The 26,850-nt window shown below is 50.0% G+C and overlaps 1 protein-coding gene across 1 annotated transcript in view; it reads right to left on the reverse strand.

The window, feature by feature from the left end:
• Nucleotides 1–26,850, reverse strand: part of LOC139049719 (MAP kinase-interacting serine/threonine-protein kinase 1-like) — a 124,467-nt gene that overhangs the window by 80,424 nt on the left and 17,193 nt on the right. The window contains exon 2 of the mRNA XM_070525472.1: nucleotides 22,722–22,932. Within this exon, the coding sequence (XP_070381573.1) occupies nucleotides 22,722–22,932 (211 nt within the window). The remainder of the gene's footprint in view (nucleotides 1–22,721; nucleotides 22,933–26,850) is intronic.

Raw genomic sequence — 26,850 nt, forward strand, 5'->3', positions numbered from 1 at the left:
GTCATGTGTCATGTACGTATGCAAGCAATCCTTGGTGTATATGTTATCGTTCATGGTGGCATTGTGGCGTCATTGTGACCAAGTGTTCGTATATCGTCTCTTGTTGAAATAAATTTTTTTCTAAAACGCCTCGTCTCTGCCCGAGACCTATTCGGTACAATCGACCTACTCCGTATACTCCATTCCGTGGTACGATGCTATACAGCCCCGGGAACGGGCAGCCCCTTGCAAGAGCACTGTACACGTTTTTTGCTGCTGCGAAGAGACAGATGTATACAGCGCGCTTTTTGCGACACCTGTGAGCGCTGGAGGTGAAGCCAAATGCCTGTCGCAGTGCGTCGCAAGGGCTGTGCACCTTCACTGCATACCGCAATGCGTCAGCTCGGTGTCCCCAGCGCCAACCGGAAGCGCAAAAAAAAAAAAGCGCCAGCAACCAGGTGGAGCAATTACCGCGTTCGAATTGCTGAGCAGTGCACTCTATTCCGGAGGTGCGCAGGCCACTGTCCTTTGGTTTCTATATTCTGCGTGTGTTTTAAAAATTTTTCATACCTGCGAGTGACCTCTTCCAGGCTTTTCGGCTTTTAACGATGCCCACTTCCTGCCGTGACGCATTCGTTATAACGAGGATTCGCTGTACTTCAAAGGCCGACGTACATTTAATATTAGTGCACATAGTTTCAGCAGCGGCGGCAGCCTTCAATGTGCTAATCGCGTGAGCTGTAAGAGGGCGCGGATTGAGGCGGGGGGGCGGTATTTTTATAGAAGGGAACGCAGTGTATAAACGCTCGAGACATTCCAGAGCTCAGGCGCGCGCGTGTACACATTACGCATTACACATTCTTTAATTATCCCGAATCTCGTTCGGTATAAAGTAACATATATTAAACAACGCAAAAAGAATTTAAAAAAAAAACTGATTCAGCGCCGAGGAGCTGCCGCCAAGTGACGGAGCACCCTCTATCAAAGCGGCCGCCGTAGCCGATACCAATCGCACCCGCGACTTGGGGCTCACTCAGCAACAGCCGCCGGGGTCGTGCGAAACATCCAGCATATCGCTCGCGGTGTAAACAAACAAATTCTGCAAAGTATACACAATGGACTCTCCGGTCGACCTTCTCGTACAGGACGTGGGACGCCATCACGCAAAAGCCGGATGTGCAGAACAGCGATTTTCATTTTTTTTTTGGCTTCCTTTCATTTCTTTGCTTTTAATCGGAGAAGCGGCAGGAAGGACGCGTTCCTTTCAAAAACGTTTCCCATCCATTTACTCTCTACATGTTTTTCCATTGCGTAGGGGGCCAAGCGCGCGCGTAACGATTTATTTTTGTCAGGCCACGCGCGGTATATTTCGAGCACGTATATATAACCGAAGCACCGGCGGCGAGGAATGCGCGTGCGCGTATATACATGCTGGCACAGTCAAATAAATGGCCCGTGACCTCGAGACTCCGCTGCTCGTGCGCGCACACTCGCTCAAAACGCTGGAAACATTTTTTTTTCTTTTCGAACAGGAGGAACTGCGGAGCTTTCGGTCCACGCTGTTAAGAGCAGGCGTGGTATATTCCTATAGGCACCACTTCAAATTCTTCTCCCTGATGAATTCGAATCCACGACGTTGCAAACTCTCTCTCCCTCCCCCCTCCTTCCCTCCCCCCTCTCTCTCTCTCTCGGTAGTTAAAAAACCAGCAACGCAATATACGTCGCAGGTGAGCGACCACGTCACGTGCTGGGTTTCGCTATCGCCGAAGCTCTCGTTAATGAATAATAATTTTTAATATTTGGGTTTTTACGTGCCAAAACCACTTTCTGATTATGAGGCACGCCGTAGTGGAGGACTCCGGAAATTTTGACCACCTGGGGTTCTTTAACGTGCACCTAAATCTAAGCACACGGGTGTTTTCGCATTTCGCCCCCATCGAAATGCGGCCGCCGTGGCCGGGATTCGATCCCGCGACCTCGTGCTCAGCAGCCCAACACCATAGCCACTGAGCAACCACGGCGGGTCTCGTTAATGAATTGTTAAGTATACGCGAGCATTCTTGCGTTTCGTCCCCGTCAGAACGGCACCGCCTACGCGGCCGCCAGGATTCGAACCCTTTACCTCGTCCTCAGCAGCAGCAGAACGCCGCAGCCAGTGAGCGTTTCCTTTTTTTTTCTGAAGCCGTAAATAACAGAAGAAACTGTATATATAGCGAGATAACCAGCCTGTATCCACGGAAAATCGTATTTTCCTTTCCTTTTTTTTGTCACACGACATGGCGCATTCGTCACTAATATGAGCCCCTATAGGTAACTCGCAATATGCTCAATGATTACGGTGGTTGACCTGTTCGATCACGCACTACAGACTACACGGAGAACGAGTATATGGAAATGCGTTAATTGTAGGCTTCGTTTGCAATCGTCACCGGCAATATCCAACAGGGAACCTCGCTTGTCAGCGCCGTTCTGGAGAGCAGTCGCGCTGGGAGTGGCTCTGAAACTTTAAAACGGGTGTTATCATCAAGTGCTACGGTGGTATAGGTACGGCAACAAGGTGAGGGGCGGCGGGCTAAAAACGTGGCGGACATGAAGTACGCGTTTCCGGCTTCTGCAACATTGCCTATATACGGTACCTCCAGTATGAGCAAGCTAAAAAAAAAGAACTCCGAGATCCGCGCCGCACTTAAAGACCCGGTCGTCGCGAGTCCCGGAGGTCACGCGAAGAGGCAACTGCACCTTTTGTCTCGAGGGCACGGCCGTGTCGCTGCCCCCTCTGCGCCTTAACGGCATCCCAGCGCGTTCCATCACGTGGGCGGGCAAGCGAGCCAGCCGGCTTGCCAGCCATCTTGCCAACCAGCCCGAGAGGCGCCTCGGCGCGGCGCCTGTTTAAAGGGGCGGATGACCTCGACGTGTTAAAGGCCGCGCATTTTCAAAGCAGGTGGCGCAGCCGCAAACGATGACGGCCGCAAAACAAAACGCTCCACCCGCCTTCCCGATTCCTCCCAACACCTGCCGCTGCCAAACACCCCCTCCTCCGTGCCCCTCGCTCAAATCCACTCGCGTACACAGTTGATTTCTCCTCTTCGCCGCAACAGGCAGTTTATACACACCGCGGCCTTCCGTCACCTCGTCGCGCTACGCGGGGAAGGGTGCCAGATTGTTGCGGCGCGCACAAAGCGACGCCCGCGTTTCGTCCTGGGCTCGTCGGGGTCAGCGTCGAAGCGCGATACAGCGGGGACTTGCGCGAGAGCTTAACAAGCGGCTACGTACGGCGTGCCTGCCTATTAAAGGCGCTGGCGTTTCTTTAATACCTCCGCCCGCTTTCCCGAACATTCGGCCTATCTATACACCAATGCAGCTGGCCCTGCTGCCCACGTGAGTACAAAACGGGCACTCTTGTCAGCACAAAAAACCTTTACCAACTTTACCATAGCAACCTTTACCATAGCAACGAGCTATGGAAAGAAATAAGAATGTGTGTAACGTTAAGGGATAGGAAAAGAGCAGATTGGGTGAGGGAACAAACGCGGGTTAATGACATCTTAGTTGAAATCAAGAAAAAGAAATGGGCATGGGCGGGACATGTAATGAGGAGGGAAGATAACCGATAGTCATTAAGGGTTACGGACTGGATTCCAAGGGAAGGGAAGCGTAGCAGGGGGCGGCAGAAAGTTAGGTGGGCGGATGACATTAAGAAGTTTGCAGGGACGGCATGGCCACAATTAGTACATGACCGGGATTGTTGAAGTATGGGAGAGGCCTTTGCCCTGCAGTGGGCGTAACCAGGCTGATGATGATGATGATGATGAACTTTCCTGATTTCGGTTATCTGGCCTCGGTGCTGTACCAATGTCACGAGCCGACTCTTTGTCGATAGAGTTCACTTATACATATAGCCATTTTTAGCATGGACCTATATAGTAAGCGAAATGCAATAGTAAGGAAAAACATTAAGTGCCATGATTGAATGCGACACTTTTTTTTTCGTACCCCACCCACATTACCTCATCATGCTGCAGCTATCTGAAGTCGATGCAGCGCCCCTATCTCTAACGCAAGCTGTGACGGCATGTTAAGCGACGACGGTACGCTCGTTGTGTTCCGAGTGGTACGAGCTGAACACGTTTGTGCACCACGGCGTGATCGCTGTAAGTCATCACATGCGCTGCAGAAACTGGCAAGCATACGCGGTTATTTCAAATGGCAGAGATGCTGTTACGATACAGTGGACGCTAAAAAGACCGGCCGCCGCGACCTTCCACTTTGGTCTCTCGCGGGTCTGCTCTCGTAAATATATTGTTGACCATGGCGATGTCGACAGCCGAACCTCGGTATAGAGAACACGGATGTAATGAACCATCGGATAGAACGCATGTAGCGAATATGTGCGCACATCGCGACCACCGGATATGACGAAGGTATTTTCGCGCCGGATGAGACTGGATTTGTTGTGACGAGGTTTAGTATCTTCTGTCCATATTTTTCCAGAGTACTATCCAACCTAGAAAACGGACGGTTCGACCACTTCGTGAAGGCCTCTGATCGACACACACCAAGCAGCAACGAACGGAAGTGTAATTTAATTGTAGAACTTGCCGAAGTGTAACTTTAACATTGGGAAGACGCGTATCGTGTGATAGCGTGTGCAATCTCCCATACGCTTTCAAGGGCACAGAAGCAGAGAGACTGTGTATAAGAGGCGAGACGCTACTACGTGTCTTGTCAAATCAGATCAAATCACTTTATTCCAAAGTACTGTGCGAAAATGGTCGCCAAGACAAAAAAAAAAGAGGGAAAGAAACAGCTTGACCATAGGCACTAGAGTAGCCGTGATGAGGCAGTCTCTACAACATATCGTCAACAAATAGATAGAAAGGAATGTAGAACAAGGGCTCAGCCTAAACGACAAGAACGGGTACGGTATTTTACAAGTCTTGCGTTGATTGTACAATACCGAACAAACGCAATGGTTTCATTAGAGGAAACAATCGGATGACATATAAACAACAAACTCGGGGCGCCCGCGGAACGAAAGCCAGCAATCGAAACACATCAAGGATTGTTCGAGAGAACTGGGCACGAACAAAGCGCTGCCGTTATTGACTTGACGTGTAACGATCTGCGTCGACGGATAAACCGACGCGTGGTACACTGACCGGGCCAGGGGCGTATATTGACCGGGCCATGGGAAGGGAGAGAGAGGGGGGAAGGGGGTGTCGGCGAAAACCCAGCCGCTAGCGCATCGATTTTCGGCGCGGGGCCGGGCATCTTCCGTTCACTGCAGGGCGGCCTCCCGCAGCCGCCGACTTCCGAATTCTGGCAAGCGGCGCCGAAACCCCGAGCCCGAGTCCCGCGCGCACAAGACGGGAAGAAAGCGTGACAACGCGCACAGAGAGAGAGAGAGAGAGAGAGAGAGAGAGAGCGACGAAGGAGACGCCAAGGCAGCTAGACGTAAAGCGAAGGCTGAGGAAGAGACGGGAAAAAAACATATACATGCACACAAATACAGGAAGTACAAATACAGGAAGAAGGAAGGTGAGGGGCGACAGCCTTTGGCGTCCTTCGCAGGCGGGGGAGGAGGCGCCAACGGCATGCCGCTGGCACGCCAACGACGCAGATGACGACGGCGTTCCTTCCAACTATGGGCGAGGGACACCCTATACTCCGATGCACGTATAGCCGTATAGGTCGCCGTCAACGGTTCCCTACCTTTTAGAGCGCAGCTCTTTGGCGTCCGTTCCTGGGTTTCGCGTCGTCGTCGGCGTTGTCGTCGGCCTCGTAACCAGCTCCGCCCCCCTTTCATCCCCCCAGCGCTAGCAGCGACCGACTGATACCGCTGGATGCCGCTGACGCCGCTAGAGAGTCAAGATAACGTGACTGCATAGAACACCGTCGCCGCCATGCAGAAAGAGGAGGAAAGGGTCCCCCCCCCCCCTGTTCTTGTGTGGCGGATAGGGTGCTCTTCAGTTGCCGACGCGCCGGTTATTTCACGTAGGCCCCGGCACGTCGACGAATACGTGACCACCTTCCCACGGCTAGACCTGGTTCTTAGCGCTGCGGAAGCGAGGGTATCATATTGTTTGTGTCGGCATCGGCGGCGTTGTCCCTGAAACCAACTCCGTAGCTGGGGTTGACTCACTATCGGCGTCAGCGGCATCAGTCAGTCGCTGCTATCTCTTCCCTCCTCCCTTTATCGTGTTGTCCGCTTGCTGCGCGCGCTTCTGCCCCATCGTTTGCCGCTGGGTGTACACGCCGCCCCCCTTCCCCCTCTTCCTGCGAGTCTCCGGTTGTCAAAGCACCGGCTCGAACTTAATTCCTTTCTTCGCTCCTCCTCCAATGCAACCCCTGTGCGGTGGCAATCAGAGAGCCAGATCGGTGGCGGCGGATCTGTATATGTGCACCGCCCGAGCCGAAATTGCCGCTGCCGTTCGCCCTGTGCGGTGGCTATTTTGCTGCGCTCAAACTTCGCATTAGGAAGTAACGTAATCGTCGGTAATTTTTTACTAACGGTTCGCGAATTGTGGCTTTTTCAATCGATCTACAGCCTATCTCACCTCCCATATACAAGAGAGGCTATGGCTGTGTGTAGCAACGTCCGATCGGAGAAAAAAAAAAAGGAAAAGAACCCCAACTGAAAACTGACCGTCTCTGGTCTTGCTCTGATCGCTCCCCGCACGACAACAAGTGAATAACAGCTGCACTAAAGGATTAGTAGAGCGCAATGGGCAAGCGCTTGCCTTCCCTTTCCTGGAACAGGCAGCCGGCACTCGTCGCCGATTGGCTGACATACAAACGTCGTATAACCTCCGCTCCACTGCACGGAATTAGTGAGGCGCAGCATACCGCTGGCTTACTAATTAACATAAGATAGTTTCCACACGCGATGATAATAACCCTTCTGGCGGCTTTACTATGCAACCTTAGCTGGCTTTCGGCTTTTATTGGCCCATTGGTTCGAGTCGGTATGGAGGTATAGTGTTTATTTTCTTTCGAACCATTAAGCAGCCCGCCAATCGTATCTTGCGTCTGGTGCGGAATATTCAGAAAAGCCAAAGACGTCTTCGATGTGTTAGTACCGTGCATTTGTTCAACGAATGCGTAACGGATTCCCGCAAGGTAAACGTCGATTCATGCGCGAGAAAACTCAGGTTGACGCTATGGCTCTTTCCTTTCGAGTAGCCATTCGAATCGAAAACCCAGTCATGTGGCAGTTATTCGGTCGAATGGCGGGAAAATTAAGGTACTCTCGCGCTTCTAGTCGCGAATAAAGCTACTAAAGCTACAATACTACTACTATTACTAAAGCTATAGTAGTATACTACTACTACACTACTAAAGCTACAATACTACGATAGATAGGCAAGCCACCTGCGAATATAAGCAAGAAAGCCTGTACTTCGCTGGAGCCAGAAAACCACAATATATTATTATGAGGCACACCCTAATGGGTCTGGAAGTGTTTAACGCGCACCTAAATCGTAAGTACACGATCGCTTTTCCATTTCGTCCACCTATTTACACAAATATTTAGCAATGCTCAAATATTTGGCATTTCGAGCACCAACACAGTTTCATTAGAGAAATGGCCATTCGTTTTCTTCGAATACTCAATGGCGACGCAATATTACACCTCAAGACTTTTGTGTATACTACACATGTCATGGTCCACGCGTTTACCGGATAATTCAAATGCCCGCTTACTACAGCTGCCCATACATACAGATGGCGAGCGTTGGTTCCCGTATTGAAGATCGCATTTTCCGAATATATGGAGTTCGACTCGGACAATGTCACGCCGCCTGGCTGATGTCGGTGAGCAACGGTGAGGCGCCGAGGGCTTCTTCGTAATCGTGCAAGAAGCTGCTTCACAGCTTCTTTGCCACGTGCAGGGAAAGACACTCAGTTTCCAGAAAGCGGCCGTGCCACCTTCCTACATTTGTCCGCATCTTCTGCGCCTTTCCAACGGCTACTTTTCCGGTGCTCTTTCTCTCCCCCTACTTTCATTCCCTACCCCCTGTGCAGCGCGGTTGAGGTGTCCTCTGCTGAGAGACAGTTACTGCGCTGCACTTTACCCCAACCTTTCCTTCCCGTCATCAAGTATCTCCTTCTCTCCAACGGCTACAGAAAAAAAAAAAAAAATGTTAGCTGTTCGAAGAGCCCCGCAAGTCATTGGTCCAAATTTAGACGTCCCGTTTTTTGGACATTTCGCTCTATACAGGTACCACTACACCGGGCACCGCGTTCAATGGGCGTTGCACGCAGACGGAGCCGTCTGCGCAACGGCCGGCGAACGCAGCGCCCTCTGCACGCCTCCTCCGCGCACTTCTCGGGGCGGCGGCGGCGGCGGGCGCTATTTTCGGGGCCACTTCGTTTTCGAAGAGTCGCGCCACCCGCCTGCCTGCGCCGTCTCTGCTGTCGCTACCCCTCACCCCTCTCCCCCCCTCGCACTTCGGATATCTGTCAGCCGTCTCTTTTCTGCTTCTGTTGCTGCTCCAACCACGCCCATAGACGCACCACGCGGTCCAGGAGGAAGTTAGTTTTCCACGACGCGAGCGAAAGCGAAAAATGGCGCAGTACATATTAAACCCTCGTGAGAGCGCAGAAATCGAAGGGGGAAACGATTTCGCTATAAAGAGTATTTCGTCGAAGTCGGAGGAGGCTGTTAACGAGTCATTGTAATGCGGGAATGTACGTCACAACAGCGTAAGAGCTCGTAAATCGAATATTGAAGCAAAGCCACAGGCAACAGCGGCGATACGACGGGGGGGGGGGGGGGGGGAGTATCGCTCATGCTCGGTGCTGTTGGTTATCACACATGACACAGCTAGGCCCAAGGAGCTGCCAACACGTGGTGGAGTGATCTTCGCGCACTCTTCTCCACGGCAGCTTGCTAAGCTCTTCCTACGAAGCCGTGTCCGGGTAGAGGCTATTGCACTTCGAATAAAGAGATTTCGTTATATCTAGAGATTACTGCGTATTATCGCTGACGCGGGCTACGAACAGTAGCAACTGGTGCAGGCGCAACGTTGGTCAAACAAAGCTTTCCTGTTATACAACTATAATGATAACGCGTACGACAAAGGACACATCAAGATTAGCGCTCAGCATTCTTTAAAAACATTTTCGTAGTCGCATTTTAATTGACTGTATCGTCGATCACCGTGCAAGCTATAGCTGGTTAATTGGTTGCTGCTTTTGTGGCGTAATTTAGACTAACTTACAGGGTGCAAGTTCGAAATGAGCGGAAGCTAACAATTGTTTCGACACTGCGAATTCACAAACTGACTTTTTTTGACGCGGATGGTACGCAAGAAAAAGATATATTTTGCTGCACACTCTCGTACGTATACACAAACAAAGTATGACACGAGTTAACTTGCGATAAGGGAAACCTAAAAAAAAAAAAGAGAGCTACGAACGCAATTAGCTGGCAGCGCACCGAAACCAAATGCTTCGATGACAAAATGCTTGTCATCTTCAGACCCCGCAAGCAGAAATCAGCTGCGTTCCGAGGATATGCCATGACATGTCCGCATAGCAGATTAGGTTGCTGCGGCTGGGTCATCCGTGACACAAGTGTTACGCAGGTTGGGCCCAACTCCGCGCAGAACGGAAACAGAAATTGCGCAGAGAAGAGAGGGCTTCGTGTATGCAGCGGGACGAAATAAACGACCTTTAACCGTACGCTTCAAACGCTAATACGGCTAGAAAGAAAAACAAGGCGGAATAACAGGGTCGCGCTGCTTCGAGAGGTGGGGCTGCTGGCGCAAATACGTGCCCAAGAGGGGAGGAAACTGGCACCGCGATGATGAACCGGAATAGGTCACGCCTAAGGAGCGTGCTTGCTGCTGCTGCTGCTGCTGTTGCCGCTCCGGCGCAGCATCGACAAAAGGGCACGGCACATATATATCCGACAACTGCGACGACGTGCCTTGGCGCGGCGCCAAGGATAACTCGTATACGAAGCTATGTATATACGCGAAGTGGCTCCGTGCCCCCTTGTATACGATAGATTCGCTCGACAATAAACTATAGCAGTGCGCAGCAGGAGCTTTGTAGTGTGTGTGTGTTTTCTTCCCTCGTGTCCGAACACTACTTCAACGAGCTGTCATTCTCTACTGGCGTAGAAAGAAAAAAAAAGTGATCACGAGCAGAACAATAAACGTGGCCGTTATGAATAACTGCGTTTCGCCGGCGAAACACCCGAAGTACAATGCGAATCGGTTTACGTCAATTGCGATCGTGCAACCGATCGAGAAGCAAAGCGTGACATCGGTCAGACCAGACCGCCTGGACGCCGTAACAACAGGCTTCACAAAGGGCCGCGCAGAAGTATACCATCAGAGCAAATGGAACACGGGCGAGTCTAATTCAATTGCACTTTGTTGCGCACTATTTAAGTAAAGAATACTGCGGCCTTTGAAGACCGAGCCGGCGCGGGGAAACAATACTTTTTGCGATTCAGCACACGTTCAATACAAATGCCTGAATAGGTGATAAATTTTGAACAGAGAAACAAAAAAAGAAACTAGTTCATTGTTGAAACATAAAACATATTTCAAACGAGAATGTAAGCAACCGGTATGCGTATATGACTTGCCTTCCGAGCTATACGTGGCGCCCCATAGTAGTAGTCGTAGTAGTAGGAGTAGAATTTATAAAAAAGGGTGAGCGGTCGGCCTCGGCACAGCATCCGGACTATGCCATGCTTTATGAGCCGGCTGAGCAGCCATTGCGAAATCAGACTCAGATAACAAACTGCACGCATTGTGGCACCCAGGGCGCTTCTGTAAAATGCATCTTCATCGAATGCCGACAATCTGACCAACATCGAGAGACAATGCGTGATCGTCTTGGCGTCATCGATATACATGGGCGCCACTTATCTCTAAGGAAACTGCTCGGATCCTGATTATGTCCCGGTTAATATAGAGAGAAGCTGTATAGAAACGTGGCGCCGTTTTCTCGGAGACGGTGCACCTCATTAGTTCCTTGTGAAAAGCGCTATTGCGTGACGTAATGTTTATTACACGGTGACGTCGTGATTGCCGTTTCGTGTCATTAACACTTATTCGTTTGTGCATTACGGTGCGATGCTCATTTCGTATTGCCATCTCAATTTAATGTCAACGTTTCAGCGATAGTGACTGTGCACTTTTCTGTGAACTGAACTATTTCAACATGAGTAGACACCACCCATGCTTGTCACGGGAGATGCGCTGACAGATGATTTGTATAGGTTTGCGACTTCATGCGACGTTCTTAGTATGTAGTATGAGTTTGTTTTACTCGAAGCGATTGAGGAAGCTTTTGAATATTTACACTTTTCTATGTATATTCGCTCGATTTTGTTTTTTGTTTTTTTGCCTTCGCTACGGTTTTGAGATAGCGGACTCCAAAGTAGTCAAACGTCCCATACTCTCGGAGTTGATAAACGAAATCCTTATGAACGCTAACAATTTGAACACGTTATCACGCGACACTACTACACCTACGCGTGTCGATCGATGATGAATAACAAGCTACACTCTAGACGCATGTAAGTGACACGTGTCCGAAAGGCGCGCAAACAGAGTGCGAAATGTCAAAACATTTTCCGCCTATATATATATATATATATATATATATATATATATATATATTCGACATAAACAGCTTTTAAGTCTGACTTCCAAGAAGCGGCTAGTCATTGAGAAATGTAAACAACGCGACATTGTCCCCAACTGCTATCATCAAAAGCTTCCGTGTAACCATCAATCATAGCACCACACGAAGAACAGCAGCAGCTTCAGATAAGCAGAGGTGAACGCAGCTGAACTGTGGGAGGCGACGGTTCGCCCAACGATGCAAATTTCCACGCAAATCCGGGCAATGTCGAATTCGAGCTCTCAACGATATATGGGTACAAGACGTCGCCCGGGAGAGTCATATTGCAGAACAGAACTTGGCTAGGGAATAAAGGTGCGTAAATAGTAAAGTTTGAGACCGATTTCAATGTGAATCGAAAAGCGACAGTAGCGAATCGAATACATTTGGAATGAGTTTCCGAATAACGAAAGTAGCCGTTTTTCACCATTAATACAGAACGATGTTCACATACTAGTATAACTCGAAACGTCAGCAAGCTCCGTCGTTACAGTCCACGTTATGAGGCGCTGTTTAGTGAAAGCACAAACGGGGCACTAGGAAAAAATACGCAGTTTGTTCGTGCACAATGTGTACTCTTCAGTGGGCACGAAGGAGCGGTTTAGTAGAAAATATAGTCGAGCACGCCTTACATGTACAACTTCTCGTGTTTTATATGTATACACCATGGCCATCGGGTTTCATTTTGTCACGCTTTTGCGCCAGTTCCACGTTTGATCACGCAGAGAAAGCTATTCGATTAGTATTACGTGTTTACGAACAGCGACTATTCGATTCGATAACCGAATCGAATCGAATCGGACATTACTCGATTCGTTAGTCGAAAGTTTAGAATGTGCTCTATCTCGCAAGTCGTTTGCAGCGCTGCCGAAAGTATGAGGCGTGCACAGGTAATACCCTTGCGCAACGGAATGTAGTTCCGGGCGTAACTTTCCGATTATTGGCGAGATTTGAAAGTTATTTTTGTTTCGCTCGGTACACGATACGTTACAGCGATACGTGACATGTTAAGATCGTTGCGCACGCACATCGTGTATATATATATATATATATATATATATATATATATATATATATATATATATATATATATATATCGCTAAGCTTACTGCGGCAGTGACAAGGCGACGCGGCGCGGATGAACACGTCTCTAGCGGGGGCGTTCGGCCTTTCTATTGGCTAAGGAGTCCCGAAGCTCCCACGGTGCTGCGAACGATATAGCGGTGAACTCACGACGACGTGCGCTGCAACTCGAAAGGACGTAGGAGCGCGCAAGAACGGGAGGTCGTGTTTTGGGGGCCATGGGGGGCGACTGCGCGGGCGTGAAGACGACGAATTTAGCCTGCGCTGTAAGCACACTCCGCACTTTCTCCCGTGCAAGGTCACAGACGTGTGTGGAAAATAGGAAGGCCCATGCATGCGTGGGGTTCCGAAATAGCCGGCCAATCCGCACGGTTCTGCCCCCCTGCATTAAAACACACGACGAACAAGTTGAAAAGATGCCTCGAAACAAGAAGAGCGGCGTGCGACGGTGAAGCGAACGACAGGCGTAACGTCAAGCAGCAAAATGATTGATAGAAGAGATGTGCGTCTCAAACGCACACCAGGAGGCCGCAGTGTATAGGCGAACTCATTCGACTATGTGCGGTTCCTCCGTGTTTAAGAAGCACACAACGCAGAAACCTCATCAGATGAAATTGATAAAGCATTCCTTAAGAACTCAAATTACGTTGAATTCGCAATCGTAGGTTTATTACATCGGAAGAGAAATCGAAGGCTAAACTTCCCGTCTTTCGAATTTCGCGCTGAAGCCTCAGCTTCAGTACGTCAGTGTGACGTCACGATTTTCAAAGCATTTTCCCCCTTTAGAAAACCATTGCGGTGCTCTAAAAGTCCTCGAAACTCTTAACTTGAGTATCCGGCTGCAATGTAGACCGTTTTCACCAATAAACAATTCACTATACCTTGACACACGCTGTCGAAACCAATGACGTCACGGTGCGCGGGTGCGGGAACTTCAAAGCGGCATCGCCACCAGACTCGTTTCTATGTCATTCCTGATCTGCCAAGCGTTGTCTCATTGTAAGGGCGGTCACGAAATGAACACAGCTGCAGTAAGCGCATCTTCCCATTGTGGTTCCATGTAAAAAAAGAAGAAAAAAAGACCCTGCCACCCCCCAAAAATAACGCAGGTGTCTAGTTTGAGAGGACGACAGTACAAAAAGTTCAACCTTCACCATGACCTCACGAAAATGAGGAAGCAATTAGCTGGCGCTTTCATACTGATTTTGCGCTATACACAGCGGTGCATTTGACACTATTCTCAGGTTACCCTCGACTAGAGTTTCAGTCGCCATGGCCGCTGTTAGCGTCTGGCGCATTGCTGGCGCCGCTTTCCAACACTATCCGGATGGATGGATGTTATGAGCGTCCCCTTTGGAACGAGGCGGTGGGTTGCGCCACCAAGCTCTTGCTATTATACTGCCTAATGTCCTACCTCGGTTAAAAAATAAATAAATAAAAAAATATGAACTCACACAACCAAATTTTCTGACCACCTATTGCGAACTTTGCTTTTGTACGTCTCCGGTTTCTGCCGTTTCCCCACTTTTCTTCCACCAATCTTCCAATCGCCTCTTACTAATCTCAATTGTGGACATGTTTACGTTTCCCCTGCTCTCGCTGAACCCAAGGGCTTCAAGGAGGCCTGTAGTGCCTAAATCGGCCGCTGCGAAGAACTCTTTACGTTCTAATGAAACATGCTCCCTAGCTTTACCGCAGCAAGCACATACTTCTTCCTTCTTATATCTCGCTTTATAGGTGCGTGTTCTAAGGCATCCTGATCTCGCTTCGAAAAGTAATGAGCTTCCCTTTGAGTTATCATAAATTGTTTCTTTCCTGATTTCGTTTTTTTCCTCTTAGGTAGTTACTCATGGCAGGTTTCTTTTCCATTGCCGGCCCCCATGAGATTATTTCAGCCTCTCTGACTTTCCGCTTGACGTTCTTTGTTGCTGTGTTTCCCACCCTATACTTGCTGGTAAGCTTCCTAGTTCTTTTCCTCCACTGTGAATCAATGTTTTTCCTGTACAGATACATCAACACTGCCCCAACCCATTTACTTTCTTCCATATTCCTCAGTCGTTCATAATTTTGCTGCGAGCTTCCCTCACTTCAAAACTAGACCAGCCCATATCACCCTGCACAGATTCATTTGTAGTCTTCCTGTGAGCGCCCAATGCGAGGTGACCCACCGACGTTTGGTTCCCATCGAGTCCTGATTGTACCCCTGATTTAAAGCAAACAACCGCATTTCCAAAAGTAAGTCCTGGAACCATTACACCTTTCCACATCCCCGGAGCGCCTTGTACCAATTGTAGCTCTGTAGCGCGCCGTGCTTCATTATGGCTGCATTTCTCTTCCCCTTTACCGTTAGTGTTTTTCTTGTGTTTCCATACATATACTGTCTTCGTTTATCCATAAACTACAGTATTTATATTCTCTTACGCGAGATATTTCCTGGCCGAGATATTGCCACTGTTTGTTCACTGTTTCTATTGAATACCATAACACCTGATTTTCTAACACTAAATTTCAAACCTAAATCCTTGCCTTCCTGTCCGCAGATATCAGCCAGACGTTGCAAATCACTTGTTAGCTAGCAACACAATGTCGTCCGCATAAAATAAACCTGGAAGCTGCTGCTCCCCCCTACTGTACCCGCCTGTTTGTATGAGAGATTAAAACCGATACTACTTCCTTCTCGCGCCCTCTCCATCCTCGCCATGTACGTCGTAAACAGCTGCGGGGATAAAGGGCACCCCTGCCTCAGTCTCTAGTTGACATCAACTTTCCCCTCGCTCCTCATCCCTTCCCCATTCAACGCAAACAGCATTTGCTAGGTAAATTTCTCTCGAAAGCTCTCTCAAAAGGATGGCGCGCGCAATCTGGATGGATGGATGGATGTTATGAGCGTCCCTTTGGAACGGAGCGGTAGGTTGCGCCACCAAGCTCTTGCTACTATACTGCCTAATATTCTACCTAGGTTAAACAATGAAAAAAGACAAAAAAAAACACTATGAACTACCACGCCCAAATTTTCTGATCCCCTATTGCGAACTGTGCTTTCGTACGTCTCCGTCTTTTGTCGTTTCCCTACTTTTCTTCCACCAATCCTCCAGTCGCCTCTTACTAATGTCTATTGCGGACATGTTTGCTTTACCACTGCTCCCTCTGAACCCAAGGGCTTCAAGGAGGCCAGTGGTGCCCAAATCGACCGCTGGGTAGACGTCTTCACATTCTAATAAAACATGCTCCGTAGTTTCCCTAGCTTTACCACAGCAAGCACATGCTTCTTCTTCCTTCTTATATCTCGCTTTATAGGTGCGTGTTCTAAGGCATCCCGATCTCGCTTCGAAAAGTAATGAGCTTCCCTTTGAGTTATCATAAACGGTTTCTTTCCTGATATCGTTTTTTCCTCTTAAGTAGTTACTCATGGCAGGTTTCTTTTCCATTGCCGCCACCCATGAGATTAATTCAGCCTCTCTGACTTTCCCCGCTTGACCTTCTTTGTTGCTGTGTTGCCCACCCCACAGGCCGCATACTTGCTGGTAAGCTTGCTAGCGCGCCATCTAACACGGATGGCGCGCGCCACCTATGAGCCGACAGTGGCGGGACGAACTTCGAGCCACTCGCCTTCTCTCCCCCTCCCCCACATTTCCTCTCTCTCCCGACCGTCACGCGGTCAAAGACCTCTTCGCTCTCGCCGCGTCGCGTCGTGAGCGGACCCAACGATGCCGGTCCGACGCAACGAGCGCACGAAACCGACGCCAGCAGCGCCAGCGACGAGGATAGCGAAGGGGAGGAGGGGGGGGGGGGGCACTAGGAAACGGAACGCAGCCGCACAAGAGGCGGCGCACAAGCTGCGAACGAAAGCCCCGCACAACGCGAAAAAAAGAAGCGAAACGGACGAACACAAAGCGAAAGATCGCCGCGCTCACGAACGAAGCACGCCAAACGCTTGCACCCCCGGTGAAGCCGGCTGCGCAACCTGCATCAGCGAGTGAAAGAGAAAGAGAGCCGAGTGAAAGAGAAAGCGAAAAGTAGCGCGCACAGGCGCTTACGCAATCGACATCATTGCTGCTGCTGTCGTACGCAAAGGCTAAGAGGGGCACAGCAGAGATCTCGGAGATGAAAAGGGCACGCGCCGCCCAATGCTGCAGCAGTCGCAACAGCGTTGGCAAACTGGGGTATATAGGTTGTGTGACGACATTTTGTCGAATCGACGTGAATGTTAACGCTGCGTCTTTGATACCTCACAGAGAACTTCGGCCCACGTGCGTGTGTTTCCCCTTGCTATCTATACACTTGTTCATGCTGGCAACAAAATTTTTTCGCGAATACGGTTTTGAGGTTTTCGGTTGTCCTCCAGACGCTGCCAGTCGTGCCCTCCTTGGCTTTGGAAGTGGTGACTTCTGTGTGTTTATGTCTCTTTAAATGGCAATAAAGGTGATCAGAAGCGACAAATGGGCGAGTTGGTATGAAATCATGGCTAATTCAGAGCGTCACCTACTAGGACAAAAGCAAAGGCACGAGAAGAGACAGCACACAGCGCTGTGTCTTGTCTCTACTCGTGCCTTTGCTTTAGTCTTAATGGTTCGCGCTTTGAATTAGCCATAATAAAGGCGTCCTTAACGAGGACAACCGAGGAGAGGCCACACATACACACACCCGGTAACTCACTTCGCATAGCGACGCGCATGCGTGCGTGTGTGTTGTGGCTTCGCCGGCCTCTGCTGCCCTCGATACTTTAGTTCATTCCTTCCAACACGGTAGTCAGGCGTTCAACGAGAAAGCCAAGGGTGGTGGAGGAGGAGGAGAAGGCAAGTCTTCGGCTGTGGAGAACACCGCGAAAGAAGTAAAAGAGCCCCGGCTAAGAAAATACACCGCACCCGAACGATGACGGTGCGGGAAACGCGGGGTGCGCGCTCGACCCAAAAGATTTCCCGGGTGCAGGAGGTGCGGTACACGGGCGCCAGAAGCGTATAAAATTTCGCGCAAAGCAGCAAAGAACGCAAGGGCGGCAAGACGAGAGAACGCCAAAGGCAAGAAAATAAAGAAAGAGGGGGGGGGGATAGAGGGGCCAGGGAACCGCCCACGGGAAAAAAAGTGTGTCGCGACAGGTTTGCGTGGCGGGGGGCGGCGGCTGGGGAGACGCACGGCTTCAGGGAGAGAGAAAGGAGCGAGGGAGAGGGGGAGCGAAACGGCAGCACGCTGGTCGACGGCCCGCCGGAAGGGAGGGGGTCACGAGGGCGGCGGGGTTTTCTTTTCTTTTTTTTTTTTAATTACCGCAACGGTCGGGCGACCGCGAATAAGAACGTCAGGACCAGGCGTCCTCCCGCCTCGAGGACATGCGTCGGAAGACAAAAGAACCCGCCGCAGACACCTATACTGTTTACTTTTATTAAATGCTTTCTTCCTCGCTGCCGTTGCATCCTGCAGACAACGCAACGGCGAACATGAGCCAGAAGGCGAGGAGTGCGGTAGCTGTCATTGTTTCCACGAGGATTCATAGCTGCTACGAAAACGCACGATATAACGCTAATAGATTTCGGCTATGCAGCTACGTAAAGCCGCTGCACCTTACTCTCTCGGAGAACTGGGACCGTGCGCTCCGCGGAGAGTTCGCTTGCTCCCAGTTATTTAGACACTGCCGAAGCTGGAAGAACGATGAATAACCCTTCCATGATAACGCTCCGCCGTTCTTTTTCTTTAGCAGATGCGAGTCGCTGGAACCTCGACGATGCCAGGCAGTAGAGGGGGCCAGTACTGCAGACGACCGTCCAATGCTAGCTAGTGCAGCTGTTATCGCAATCGCGCCCAGGTCGTAATCTGGGGCGCTGGCTACAATAAAAAGAACAGCACAAGTGCACAGGCGGACACGTTAATGTGTGCAGCACTACGTATGCCAGGAGTGGAGAGGGATTTTTTTTTTTTTTTTTAACGCGCGTGTTGCAAATGGTTGCCTTGAACCAAGAGTCGCGCTACAACGAGTCTTCCAGCCGTAACGTCTTCATCGCCAACTGCTGTACGCCAAGCTGAGACTCCTATAGAAGCCAAGCTCAATTATCTGCGAGTGTGTACATGTGTGCCGTCCTAACCTGCAGCGACTATACGTGGCACGCACGCAGCAGGCGGCATTTTATCCAAGCCGTCTGTCGTTTCCTCTAACAAACATCCTCGTTTCAACTTTATTGATATTTTATTTTTATTCACACACGTTCTGGCAACATGTCACGTGACGTCGCGCGGCTCTCGAGTCTGAGCCGCCTCATTCGCCAGCTCGCGGTGCAAGTATGAACTTGCAGCCGGAAGGTTGACGCAACACCTGCCACACACTACCACAGATCAAACACCAGCACAGAGATGTCGTTCGCGCAGGTTAAGCGACGGTGAATTGCTTCCTTCTGCACACAATTGCGAAATGGAAGTATATTTCTTCGGTTCTTTACCTTTCATGAACCTTCCGCCACCTTGCGGGATTTCACAAAATTAATTTGCCATAACCAATGCCCCTGTTCTTCGAGTTGACAATTCAGCCTTGATCTGCAATCTGGTACCCTCCTGGTTAGCTCAGATGTGTAGAGCGACCTAGAGTAAAGTGCAGGGGTCCATTGGCTCGATCCCCGGACCACGACGAACTTTAGGTATGAAATACGTTTAGCTCCCGTTGTCACTGCCCTTCAAGTGACATTAAGCCAAAAGTCAGAGGCGCTATCCGGGCACTAAAACGAGATCATCCCGGCAGCCAGTCAAAACTGAAAAAAAAAGCGGTCTCTAGCCCCCACCTTCTTGTACAGGACTGCATTACACAGGCTAGTTACTGCCCAAACACGACACAAAAATATCGCTTCCGAGTTCTTCCTAATGTTTGTTCCCAATATCACTCAAGCTGTAACTTCTGGTGCGCTTATGTTTCATTTGTCGTTTTTGATAGCGACGTTCAAAAGGCAGACACAGGGCACCATACACTTTATTGTCACCTTTAGGCGCTGAACGCCGAGCACCAGCGGTCCGCGAGTTCCGCGGCGCGGGTTTTGCGTCGCCCCGAGAGATGGCGCCACGTGGCGCCTCTTTCAGGCGCTTGTAGCTGCCGTGACTACACGCTAGCTAGTATGGCTTAGTGACTACCGTGCTGCACTGCTAAGGACGAGGTCGCGGGATCAAATCCCGGCCACGGCGGTCGCATTTCGATGGAAGCAAAATGCAAAAAACGCCAGTGTCCCATGCATTGAGGGCACGTTAAAGGTCCCCTGGTGGTCGTAATTGTTCCGGAGTCCCCCACTACGGCGTGCCTCATAATCAAATCGTGGTTTTGGCACGCAAAACCACACAATTCCTCCTGCTATAGCTGGGCAGTGCACTCTTGTCTCCCTGGCGTCTTTCGTTGCCAGTGGTGTGGCTTTCAGACGGTTTTTCTTATACCCGGGCTGCGTCCATAGGGACCAGTGCACAGTATGGCGTGTTGCGGAGTGGTGTACCGTTGCGAACACGCACTGCACCAATTTTAAGATTGTGGCTAGCATCATCTCCAGCCAATCTGTTTTGACGGTTGCCATTTCATCCTTACATCTACTCACGATTACGGGAGAGCCAGCCATTTTTCCTTCAACTACAAAACATTCTGAGAAACCCGTACTGGCTTCTTTTGTAGCTTCGTGCTACGTACGACCGGATGGATGGCAATTTTTCTTCCCCGATAAGGAATGACGCGGCATCTGACAGTTGACTCGGAACGAAAAGCGAAGGTCAGCGAAAGAGGAAGAGAGAAAAAAAAAACAAAGTGAAGAAGAAGAAGAGAATGCTCAGGCCGTTTCGGCACCTGGCGGTTCGGGAATCCTGCCGCCCTTGGCACTTCGATGCCGCAGGGCCGTCGAAGGCTGCTGCCTCGCGGCGCAGCGTGGCAGCACAGTCCACGCTCGCCCGAGCCGACTCTCACTGCGAAGGCAAGCCCGTTCGCCCGAAAGAGCAATGTACTACAAGGAGTGCACAGGTCGAAGAGAGAGAGAGAGAAAAAAAAAAGGAATGAGTACGACACAAAAAACAACTGCGCGATGCAAGCAGACCGGATACATCCAAGCTTTTTTTGTCGGGAGTATAGCGGCCACACAGAACCGCTCGTACCCAGGAAAACAATCTCACCGACCGTTCGAGCGCCCAGAGCAGCCTGATTAAACAACAGTAACGAGAGACATCTTATCAGTCGGCACCGACAACCCGTGTCCTTTAAAGATAATCTACTTACATTGCTTTGGCTGAAGAACGTTCATTATTCATGAAAAAAAAAATGAAGGGGAGAATTTTTTTTATTCACTTGGAACCCAATCCACGCGGCGCCGATGACATCAAAGCTCACATTGTATATTCGCGTATTGCGACCCTCTTGTGTTGGTAAAGGTCTCGAAAGTTGTCACATTGAGTTTCTAGGCAGTATTGTGCGCAGACGCTGTCAGAAACGGCCGTCATAGGGAGCCGGTATGTAAATGTCAGTAACGCTTTCAGCTGTCCCCCACTGACATCTATCTGGTGAGTTCATAAGCCACACGGTTTGACGTTTGCGTGACCACACTTAAAGGGCACATTTCCAAGCATATGTATGCAGCACCTCAAAGGAAGCATTCTTACCTCGTAACGCAGGACTTGAATGCGATCTGTACCAGACGCCAGAATTGGTACCGCGTGCATTGCTATATGGTACCTGCTGCCCTTTTATATTGTTATTGTTGGAGAACGACGTGCATATCTAACGAACATGAACATACGAGCCAATAAAAAAAAAATTCGGTATAACGAATTGGTAACACGCCGCTGGAGACTGTAACCGAACTCATTACTCAGCATTTACAGAAGTATTGGTATGTCGTACAGTGCATTTTTCCCTCCGGATAATTCGCATTTGCCCACTTCTATGGAGGCACTGCTGCGTAGCGTCGTAGGTGAGGGGTGGCTTTGTATACCCACTCACTCTTGGCGAAGGCACGATGCTCAGCTTCGCAGTAAACAAAGAACAAAAACTTTCTTTTAGGAATTACAGTGCCAATAATCACATGGAAAACGCCAAACAAGGCAGCAGCTGACACATTAGTGATAAGAAAATAACTCCCCGCACGCAAAAAAACAGACCCACTTGAAGCACATGCGACAGGTGTGCGGTGCAAGCTCTCGTCCCAGATTCTCAGCATCATCTACAATACACAGCAGCTTAATCCGACGTAAGCAGATCAACTTCAATCGAGAGCGGTTTATTTCTCGACACCGGCGCATCACTGCACAAGTTTCACAAAGGGCAGGAACCCGAAAATTCTGATCGCCGTACAACGCGAATCGCATTCACACTTGGCACTGCCGGCAAGGCGCCGAGAAAACGCCCCACAGGTCGAACAAAGGAAACTTAACTTCGCTGACAGTAACAGCCCAGTGCAGAAGGCAACGGGGAGTGCCCCTGTAATGTAGTATACAACATCGAAAATCACAGCTGACTCCTTCCTAACAACACAAGTCACCGGCACAAAGATGCCGTGCTGTTGTTACCAGCGGTGTACAGCGCGCAGCTTTTTAACGATCGTCTTTGTTGCTAGGAGCCCCACCTCCCCGGGAGCGGGCCGCCAGACGTGAGGGGACGCGCGCCTCTCCTCCTCTCCCAACAAACCAAAACAAACCGGCGCGGCACAGGCAGCGATGCACGCGGCGTCCGCCGACTTCGTTACACTGTCGTCGTGGCACACACACACACATACACACGCAGATCGCTTGTGTTTCGGACCTTGTCACTATGTACAGATGACCTGATCGAGCGCGCACACACACACACACACAGGCACGCACGCACACACTACGGGTCCTGCAAGAAGCGGCGCACACGAGATAGCAGGCCGCTCCACCAAATCCAATCGATGCACTACGCCGTCGTCTTCGTCGACTGGCCCAATTTTCGGGGGGCGGGCAGGTGCGGCGCGCGTCGTCCATCTAGCGCGCGCTCTCTCGGGGAAGCGCGGGCTAACTAAAAGGTACCGACGGCGTGACATGCATGCACTCACCGATCGCCAGGAAGTCGGTGCACGGCGTGCCGACGGGGGTGTCGTCAAGGATCAACACGTCGGTCGGCGCCGCAGCGTCTCCGCCGCCGCCGCTGCTGCTGCTGCGGCGTCGGCCCGCGCAGGCGGCGGTCCGGCCACTCTCGTCGCCCAGGGCCTGGCCCGCGGCGTCGCCGGAGGCGTCGACCGCCATGGCACACTCGAGGAAGACCTCCTGTTTCATGGTGCGGCAACAACGGCAGCGGTGGCGTCGTCAACGCGCGAGAGAAGAGCAGACGGCGACTCGGCTTGGCGCTGCTAAGCCTAACCGCGGAGGCTGCTGCTGCCTCGTCGTTGTTGACGTTACGGCTGTTAAACCCGAATTGGGACGTTTCGCTCATCAAATCACCCAGACCCTTCCCTTCCCGATAAAAAGCCAGATCCGGTGGCCAAATTGTAGAATTTTGGAGCGCGGGGCAAAAAGGACAGATTGTGAGAAACGAAGAAGAAGAAGAAGGCAGCTTAAAAACCAAGCCCTCCTGAGGCCGTAAGCGAGCCCCGGCGAGCACAGCTCGAAGCTGTAGCCCCACGAAAAAAACGCAACCCCTCGGAACCTTACACCCCCTTACATTGGCAACGCACTCGGGGACTGCCGGCGGACCCGCTTATATACCCGGGCAGCCGGCCAATCGCGGTGGGCCGCCGGGTCACGTGGCAACGCGCCGACACATTACGCGGCTCGTACCCGTTATCCGAAGCCCCCCCTGCTCACGGAGCGCGGCGCGTCTGGTAACCGCTTACTACGGACGGCGGCGAACAGCCGTGCCTTTTGCGTGCGCGGCGCTCCCGTTTGTTTGTTATTTGCATTCTTTATCGGCGCGCGCGCGGCGCTTTCAAGAGAGCCCCGTCGGGCACGGCGGCGGCCGGCAGCGCACACAAAAAGACCCTCCGGGAAATGAGACAATGGCCCGGCCACCGAACGAGATTAAGCTAGGCTTGCGCGGGTTCGGGAAGGCTTCGCTCGCTCTATTTTCATTTTTTGTTGTTGTTGCACTCCTGATTCCGCGTTTCAAAGACACAGACCGGCAAAAGTCTCGCTGTGAATGGGAAGCAGCGGCGGATGGCACCGGCCAGTGTGGTACGTGCCACCGAAACAATGATGGCTCGCGAAAAACAAAAATAAAAGAAAATAAGAGAGCCTCGAGCGCTCGAATTTCCGACCGTTGCTTCGCGCACCGAGTCAGACGGCGTTTAAATGACAATGGGACGGTTAGGCAGAGACGTCGGCATCCCCCAAGGCGCGGTATAATTCAATTCTCACGGGGGTAAGCGTCAAAACATCGCCATCAATCGGGCCTTCTTCGACGAGTCAAACGCGCACGAAAGTAACCGAACACACGCCGGCCCCCATAAGGACCAGACAAATTCCTTCACTGAAGGTGTCACGGGGAACGTCTGCCACGCGTTGACTTCTGGTTGACGATATTTTTTTTTTTTGCGTGTGTGTGTGCACAGGCTAACAACTATATACACACGGCGTTGAAGGTTCTAGTTACAGCTGCGTTACAGCTGAGCAGGAGCTCAATCGTAAATGTCAACTAACGACTGGATGATAAAGAGCACGGCCTAGCCATGCAGCTGAAACGATACTCCAGAGAATTAGGGGTTAAAAGGTGAAAAATGACAGGCAAATGAGGGAAAGTAAACTTCGAAAAATACGCATAAAATGAAAACTCGAAAGTGCTCATGCTTCCCGCGATTGACTAATGCGAAGGCATTGTGCGTCTTATTCAAAATATCGACATCCGCATGACTTCCATTTGTTCGCTCTTAAACACCGTACACGTGTACTTTATATATATATATATATATATATATATATATATATATATATATATATATATATATATATATATATATATATATATATATATGTGTGTGTGTGTGTGTGTGTGTGTGCGTGTGTGTGTGTGTCCAAAACCCGACGCCTATCGCTTGATTCCGACTCTCGCAATCGCTTCTGCCGCGGGCAGCCAGCAATCACATAGCCTTCGAGATCCGCAATAAAAAGAGGGCGCCATCACGGGATCGTGGATTTGGACACCACCTATTGCTCTGTACAACACACCAAGCAGCTGTCGCTATAAAACTCTACTGACGATACCTATCGCGCTATAGAAAAGTTTAGCACCATTTCGGGCTTATCCTCTCCCCCCAAACATAAGTCATTTACTCTACGTGCCTTATCTTACGCTGACCACGCGGCACGTTCAAGCCACGAAAGGCATGACAGCGTTTTCCTGACAGGAAAGTATATTAACGCGACAGAGAGCGCTAAGGGCCCTGTGCCGCAGAAAATCCGGTGTCGGCGTCGGCGGAGTCGTCCGTGAGCGAAAAATGCCGTATATATATTTAGGTACGTGCATATACCACGCCTTGCTATACGGGTTATGTTGCCACATCGTTCTATCGTTAAAGTTCCCCGTACGTTGTATCACATTCCTGACAAAGTTATTCCCGCCAACGAACAAATGTCATGAAACAAAACACCGACAGCGGATGTCTTTTATGTTAAACCAACTCAGACCTAAATATTAAAAGTGCGAAACAGTAACGGAAAGCTGAAAATGATGTAGTTATTTTGGCGCGGTTCTGCAATATACCTGCGCGCGATCGGCCCACGCAGGAGGTCGTGCGTTTCTACCAGAAAGCTCACCTTCGTTAACAACGTTCACCGCTAGCATTTTCAGGTAAACATTACGGTTCCACAAGCTGCTGTTGCCGGTAAGCGTGAGAAGCAGTCAGGGATCTTTGAATGCTATATATCGCGTTCCATCTCATAAAGGCGAAGCTCAAGCGACCTTCAATTTTTGAGCGCAGAGCGCTAATGGACGAAAACGCAAGCTGTCAGACAGATGCAGGTTATGCTGTACAAGATGAGCCGCGGTGTAATTTTTTTCTTCACTTTTTTTTATTTAGATTGTACGCGAACAACGGCTATTACATTATTATAACCGGCACTGTCTACAGAGCAGTCTGAATTAAGAACACTTCGCAATCATGAATTCTTATCAGCATGACTTTCGTAAAGGTTTCTCGACTGTCACACAACTATAGCCTCAATAAATCATACTATTGCCCACGTTCCTGATACGTATAGGCCAGGTTGACGTCATCTTTAGATTTTAGGAAAGCGTCTGGCTTAGTTCCTCGTTCGATGCTAATTCATAAATTACATCGCATTGGTCTGCCTGGTTTTGTATTTAACAGGATCGATTTTTTACTTATCGAACCGCGTTCAGTTTTTTGACAACGGTGGACATTGTGAGCGGGAGCTACCTGTTACTTCGGGGGCGCCTCAAGGTACTGTGCTTGGTCCGCTTTTATTCCTAACATATATTAGCGACGTCACATAACTCGTCAATGCCCCTGTACAGATTAGATCGTTTGCTTGCGATTGCGCTGTATTGAACGAGAGTAACAGCTGGGAGGATCAAGCTCTTCTTAACCGACTTTGATTCTGAAATCTTATTAATATTAATGAAACTGAATGCGGATAAATCAGTTTTTCTGAAATTAACAAGGAAAAGACACGGTCTGTTGTTTTCCACAGTGTCCCATTGCAGCCGCTTGCTGAAGTCACTAATTACGAATCCCTAGGCGTCATAATTATTAACTCCCTCAGTTTTAACAAGCACATCGATCGCATCTGCGTGTCCCCCTAAGCTTCGTTTTCTTTTGCACAAGCTCAATACAAGCACTTTCAAAGACTACGTCACAAGCTCACAAATTGGTTAGAAGACCGCATGGGACTTCTACACTAAGCGTAACGTTGAGGCACTCGAACCATTTCAACGCAAGGCCGGTAATTTCAAATTTTCCAAGCATCGTATAAGTGACTGTGCAACTTACGTCCTTTACCCTGTATGTCCTTTGCCCTAAACCACACCTATAACGCCACTGACATCATGACTAACAACGTGCCGCCATGTTGAATTATTAACTCCTATCAGCACCAAAGGTAATTCTGTTAAATGTTAATCTTTCTCACGCCCCATATTTGAGCGGAACAGTTTATCCCTGACAACAATAAGCAGCACTGACTCTATCGCGCAAATTAAAGTTTTAACGTCTTACTATTAAAAAAAGGCCT

This window comes from Dermacentor albipictus, chromosome 9 (assembly GCF_038994185.2).
Source record: "Dermacentor albipictus isolate Rhodes 1998 colony chromosome 9, USDA_Dalb.pri_finalv2, whole genome shotgun sequence".
Taxonomy (NCBI): domain Eukaryota; kingdom Metazoa; phylum Arthropoda; class Arachnida; order Ixodida; family Ixodidae; genus Dermacentor; species Dermacentor albipictus.